At 40.9% G+C, this 6,774-nt stretch overlaps 1 protein-coding gene across 1 annotated transcript; it reads left to right on the forward strand.

Moving 5' to 3' along the window:
* The first annotated feature begins 3,127 nt into the window (after window positions 1-3,127).
* Window positions 3,128-4,057, forward strand: LOC106840728 (olfactory receptor 6E1-like). Its single transcript, XM_014856391.3, has one exon. The coding sequence runs from the start codon at window positions 3,128-3,130 to the stop codon at window positions 4,055-4,057; it is 930 nt and encodes a 309-aa protein (XP_014711877.3).
* Window positions 4,058-6,774: the final 2,717 nt, after the last annotated feature.

Below are 6,774 nucleotides of genomic sequence, written 5' to 3' on the forward strand. Positions count from 1 at the left end.
GAGTAATTTGGAATGGCCTGACTGGGACTTCCCAGGGGGCTGCTAGACACCTGACCCTGGACCTTTAGGGTAATCTCCACCTTGGCACTGCACAGGAGGGTAAAGCAGCAGTGGCTTCCCCAAACACTCCTCTTCCTGGCACCTGTTTTATATATTCCTTTATAATATGGCACACTGAGCACACGCACTGGGTCTCATTCCTAACTTTAGCCCCACCCTCCGGGCTCATGCTAGGCAAGTCAACGCTTATCCAGTCAGAGCCATTAAGTTACTCACTCACATTGAGGAATTTTGCCTGTCCACCTTGTGCTCTGTTTTCCCCTTGGAAAACCCAAAGCTCTGGACAACATTGAGTCTGGGTGAAACTTTAAATGCTTTTCCTTAGATGGAGAAGAACTCACCCTCCTTCTAAGTGTACTAGAACTGCCCAGAAGGCTATGCATTTCTAGCCATGGCAGGACAAACCTCCAGGGCATCCATAGAGACTTTCCCACTGAGCACTACATGACTGACCCTTAAAGCAATGAATGATCGAGGTGGAGTGCAATCATGTCCAGGCTCTCTGGCTGCCAAGCAAGTCTCCCCTTTCACTCATCAAGCATGTGAGGTACAGAAAGAAATGCCTGGGATTCATGAAGTGGCCCACTTCCCTTTGTATCTCGAAGGCCCCCCAGCTGTTGACCTCTGGTTTGAAACAGGAAAAAAACAGAAGATTGTCAGCAGCTCTGTCTATGCGCTATATCCATGGGCTGGTCACAATGTCTCTTATTGCTTTCTCAGTGCTAAGCTCATGATTCAGCACGAACCCAGAGCTTTTTCTTCCTCTCCCACTCATAGTCAACTCTTCCTCATCTTAGTCACTATTCCATCTTTCTCCCAATGTGTCCAACCCAGGACTTTGTCTAAATAATACAATCCTATTTTCTCCTAATGACGTTTCTGGGTATCACATTCATGTTGGATTCCGCTTCTGTTGTGGAAAGAGTTAGGTAAATTCCTTGGCCACCTGGGCTCACATTTGAACCAAATGATTAGGCTGCAGAGACTTCCTTTTCAAATTACTGTTGAATCTAGACAATGTTGAGCCTAGAAATAACCTGAGGGGAAGAGCCCTCGTTATATCCTCAGAAGCTGATTGTCTATTTTGTGTACCTTAGAACTGTCAACAAATTTTAGATATAATGATAGCTTGTGGAATGGCTTTGAATAGTATAGGCTGTACCAAAAAGAAGGTAAAACCATAAGAAAAAGCAGAGTTTATATAGTTTACCATTTCATTCTCCCCACTAATACCCTCCAGCATCTCTCTCATTTCAAATACCTAAACTGGGTCCCAACTTTATTCTCCAGCGACTGGCAAATAATTCTTGCTACAGCTCTGCCTAATAATTAACGTAGTAGTTGATGATGCTTAAGGAAGGAAACTTTCAGGGATGCTCACTTTTAAAAAGATCTTTTTAAGGGTTTAGGGGGGTTTGCTGCTGAGAGCACTCTAGCAGACCCAATCAGACCTCTGTCTATTTACTAGCTCAAACTCTAGACACTCTCAAAGATGGAGAGTCTCCCTTTAGAGAATGTTTGTGGTCAGCCATCTCCATCTTCTCATGAGGAAAAGCAAACTATCTTCAGATGGATCAACCTAAGACTAACTGGCATATGACTCTGCAGGTTTGCTGTCCTCTAGGAAATACTGCATTAAGTATGTCCTTTCACCTTGTGTGTCAAACACCATCAAATCCATCTCTCAGACATTTGAGTTGTTATTCTCATTCAATAAATGTTTATTAAAGCAAAGTTTTTCAAAAAACTTGTTCTAAGGGCTGTGGAAAATGCAATGAGTAATAAAGAAAATTTTCACTCAATGAGCAACAAGTGAAAAACAAATATAAAATATGATAAAAATTAAATGAACTATAATAAAATTGAGGGATACAGAGGAAAGACTCACTCACTTGGAAGAGAAATCTTCATAGAAATCATAGCACTTATTGAAGACAGACTTAAAGGATAAATAGGATTTGAAAGGCTGATGATGCCAAGCTGAAAAAATACCACGTGCATAAAACATGAGCATAAAATGGATAAAGAATCCAAAGAACACAAGGAGTCGTAATATTATTGTATCTAGAGCCCATGGGAGGATGTAATGAGAGAAGAACCTGGAAATATCGTTTGGAAACAGATCGCTAAAAACCTTGAATACCAAACTCCCACTAAGGAATTTTTATTTATGCATCTATTACTTGGATTTTTCTTTTTTTGATTAGTGAGTGTTGTTCTTTTCTCTCATAGATTTCATTTTTCCTTTTTATTAATCCAAATATTACTAAAAGGCATCAAAGATCCAGGTAATCTTGAAACAGCAAATAGTGTCTATTTTATCCAGTTTACCTCATGATGTAGATCCATGGAGTGAATGGCTTAGTTAAGCAAAAAGTTTACCACCCTCAAATGAACTACTTATGAAAGAAGACCCAATATTGGAGTAGAGATAAAAGTAAAAGCTATTGCAAGAAGTGATAATCTTAGGGGCAAAAGAATGCGTTAAGGAATTAGGAATAAAAGTTTCATTTAAAAAAGTAAGCCAGGATAATTTGGGGATTGAGACCTTACAAAGGCCACTTCCAAATCACCACTTTCTCCTCTAACGTACAGACACACCCGGGAGCAAGCATGAGACAGATACCCCCAGAAGCTCGGCAAAATAAGCTTGAGTAGGAGGGCTGGCCCCGTGGCCGAGTGGTTAAGTTCGCCCGCTCTGCTGCAGGCGGCCCAGTGTTTCGTTGGTTCGAATCCTGGGCCCGGACATGGCACTGCTCATCAAGCCACGCTGAGGCAGCGTCCCACATGCCACAACTAGAAGGACCCACAACAAAGAATATACAACTATGTACCGGGGGGCTTTGGGGAGAAAAAGGACAAAAATAAAATCTTTAAAAAAAAAAAAAGCTTGAGTAGTCAGTGGGGGGAAGATATGTCCTTCAGAAAAAAAAGGATTCCTTCAGCTCAAAATGCCACCCTCATCCTTCTTGACTTTCACTTCCAAATGTCCTCAGATCCCCAGACATCATGACTTCTGATGCTGCACACCTCTGATTGGCCATCTCCAGCAGAGATCAGAAGAGCCATGGAGAACCACACCACTATCACCGAGTTTGTCCTGCTAGGGCTCTCAGATGCCTGTGAGCTGCAGATGCTCATCTTCCTGGGGCTCCTCCTGACCTACAGCCTCACTCTACTGGGGAATCTCCTCATCGTGGTCATCACCCTCATGGACAGACACCTCCACACCCCCATGTACTACTTCCTCCGCAATTTTGCTGTCCTGGAGATCTGGTTCACCTCTGTCATCTTCCCCAAGATGCTGACCAACATCCTGACTGGGTACAAGACCATATCCCTCCCAGGCTGTTTCTTACAAAGTTTCCTCTATTTCTTCCTGGGCACCACAGAGTTTTTCTTACTGGCGGTGATGTCCTTTGACAGGTATGTGGCCATATGTAATCCCTTGCGTTATGCCACCATCATGAGCAAAAGGGTCTGTGTCCAGCTGGTTCTTTCTTCATGGTTGGCAGGATTCCTTCTCATCATTGTTCCAAGTTTCATCGTATTACAGCAGCCATTCTGTGGTCCCAATATCATTAATCACTTCTTCTGTGACAACTTTCCACTCCTGGAACTCATATGTGCAGACACAAGTCTGATAGAACTTCTTGGGTTTATTGTGGCCAATGTCAGCTTACTAGGCACTCTATCTGTGACAGCCACCTGCTATGGACACATCCTCCACACCATTCTGTGCATCTCCTCAGCCAAGGAGAGGCAGAAAGCTTTCTCCACCTGCTCCTCTCACATCATTGTTGTGTCTCTCTTCTATGGAAGCTGCATCTTCATGTATATCCGGTCAGACAAGGGTGACCAGGGGGAAGATAGAAACAAGGTGGTGGCTTTGCTCAACACCGTGGTGACCCCGATGCTCAACCCCTTCATCTACACCCTGAGGAACAAACAGGTGAAGCAAGTGTTTAGGGAGCAGGTGAACAAGCTCTTCTTATAAAGCTGTGGAACCAAGAGGCTGAAGCTAGGATTCCCAGAAAAGCTAAGGCAATATCTGACCCCGGCAAGGAATTGAGTCTTTCCCATTCAGGAAAAGTTCTGATGACATGTTTCTTGGTGCCAGTCACTATGCAACTCAGCATAAACTTGGAAGCTATATAGACCCTCAAGACATTTTTCTTAATTATCAGATTTAAATATTTCTGTTCATTCTATCTGTGTCTGCCTGGCTTCCCAACAGAACAGAGCAAACTCTGTGAGGGCAGGGTCTAGCTCTGTAATTCACCATTAGCTTCAAGCATCAAACCATTGTCATAGACCATATAAATACTCAGCAAGTACTTGCAGACTGATTCATTGCTTTGTGTCTGTTTCTCCAGAGGAGAGGAAAACAGTCCTTAGTCGGGATCATCCTCATTTCACTCTAAGGTTCATTAATTACTATTTTGCATATATGCTTTTTTAGTATCAAAATTCATAGAAATTCCTCATTCCTATTGGTGAACGCTCTTCCACCTACCAGTTTTCTCATTTGTAAAATGTAGATGATGATGTCCATTCCCAAAGATTACAATGAAAATCAAATAAGATAGTCTATGCAGAGTGCCTTAAAAAGTCACCGGCGGGGCACGGCCCCACAGTTGGGTTCAGCGTGCTTCTCTTCAGCAGCTCGGGTTCTTGGGTCTGCATCCCGGGCACAGACCTATACCACTCATCAGCCATGCTGTCATGGCAACCCACTCACCAAATAGAGGGAGATTGAGATGTTAGCTCAGGGCTAATCTTACTGAGCAAAAAGAAAAAAAAGGGACTGGAACATAGTAAGTACTCAATAAATGTTAGTTCCTTTCCTCCATTTCTCACCCCACCTCTCTCTTACTTTTGAATTTCAAACTACTTATCAACAAAAGCATTTTTATTCAAAATGATGTAAATTTTGGATTCAAAATGTTATATTGGGGCTAGCCCCGTGACCGAGTGGTTAAGTTCGCATGCTCTGCTGCGGCAGCCCAGTGTTTCAGCCCTTCGAATCCTGGGTGTGGACACGGCAGTGCTCATCAAGCCATGCTGAGGCAGCATCCCACATGCCACAGCTAGAGGGACCCACAACTAGGAATATACAACTATGTGCTGGGGGGCTTTTGGGAGAAAAAAGAAAAAATAAAATCTTTAAAAAAAGTTATATTAAATCTTATATAAACTTAAATAAGATATTTGACCTATTGAAATTTGTTACTAAGATGTTCACTATTTTGATGAAGACAAAAAGAAAGCCACATTGATAAACAAATGTTAAATAATGAAACTAATTAACATATTAAATTATTCCAAAATATTGATTATGCAAATGCCGTGTTCAAGGAAAAGTACTGTGTGGTCTGGGACAAAATACTCAATCTATGCCTTTGAAGAATTCGAAATCTAATAAGGAGATAGAAAGTACACAAATAACCATAATTCAGGGAAAAAATGATTTGTGTAAGAAAATATCATGTGTAACTCTTCAGTGACAAATTTGAAAACCAAGAGGAAATGGTGATTTCCTAGAAAAAGAGAATTTTCAAAAATCTTAAAAAACTACTAAACTTAATTAGACAAATTACCATATAAAGATATCAAAATGGGGTTATGTATCTACTAGAAACTCAAAAACTGTGTCCTCAACAACAAAAACAAACAACCCAATACTACAAGTGACCAATAAGCACAGGAAAACGTGTACGACTTCACTAACCATTAGGAAAATGGAAATCAAAATCAAAATGAAATACTAATTCATACCCATTAAGATGAGTATTACTTAAAGAAATTTTTAATAGAAAATACTAAGTGTTGACAAGAATGTGGAGAAATTAGACTCCTCGTGCAGGACCCTTGGAATGCAAAATGGTACAACCACCGTGGAAAGTAATATGGTGGTTCCAAAAACATTAAATAAAAGTTTACCACAAATCCAGCAGGTCCACTTTTGGGCATACACCCAAAACAATTGAAAGCAGAAACTGCAACAGATATTTGTCCATCCATGTTCATAGCAGCATTCTCACAATAGCCAACAAGATAGAAACAACTCACACGTCCAATGATGAATATATGGATAAACAAAATGTGGTATATGCACACACGGGAAGATTCTTCACCCTCAAAAGGGAATGAAATTCTGTTAAATGCTACAATATGGGTGAACCTTGAAGACATTATGCTAAATGAAATGTCAGATTCAAAAGGATAAATATTGTATTATTCCACTTATAAGAAGTATCTAGAGTAGTCAAAATCATGGAGACAGAAAATAGAATGGTGGTTACCAGGGGCTGGAGGCGGGTGGGAATGGAGAGTTAGTGTTTGATGGATACAGAATTTTGGTTTGGGGTGATGAAAAAATTCTGGAGATGGATAATGGTGATGAATGCACAGCAATGTTGATGTACTTAATGCCACTGAACTGTACGCTTTAAAATGATTAAAATGGTAGCTTTTATGTTATATTTATTCTACCACAACAAGGAAAATACAGATTCCAGCCCAAAAACAAAACTATGTTATCTTTGACTCTCCCTCTTTCTGTTATATCCTATAGCCAATCCAACAGCAAATTCTGTGGATTACAACTTCAAAATATACACAGAGCCCTCCTATTTATTACCACCACCACCACCACTCCCATCTTTGTCCATAACACCTGCCATTTCCTCTAGGTTCTCCATCGCCTACTCA

Source organism: Equus asinus, chromosome 2, assembly GCF_041296235.1.
Source record: "Equus asinus isolate D_3611 breed Donkey chromosome 2, EquAss-T2T_v2, whole genome shotgun sequence".
NCBI classification, from domain to species: Eukaryota; Metazoa; Chordata; class Mammalia; order Perissodactyla; family Equidae; genus Equus; species Equus asinus.

Coding starts and splice junctions, on each gene's coding strand:
- LOC106840728 (XM_014856391.3), top strand. CDS start 3,128: ATGGAGAACCACACCACTATCACCGAGTTTGTCCTGCTAGGGCTCTCA.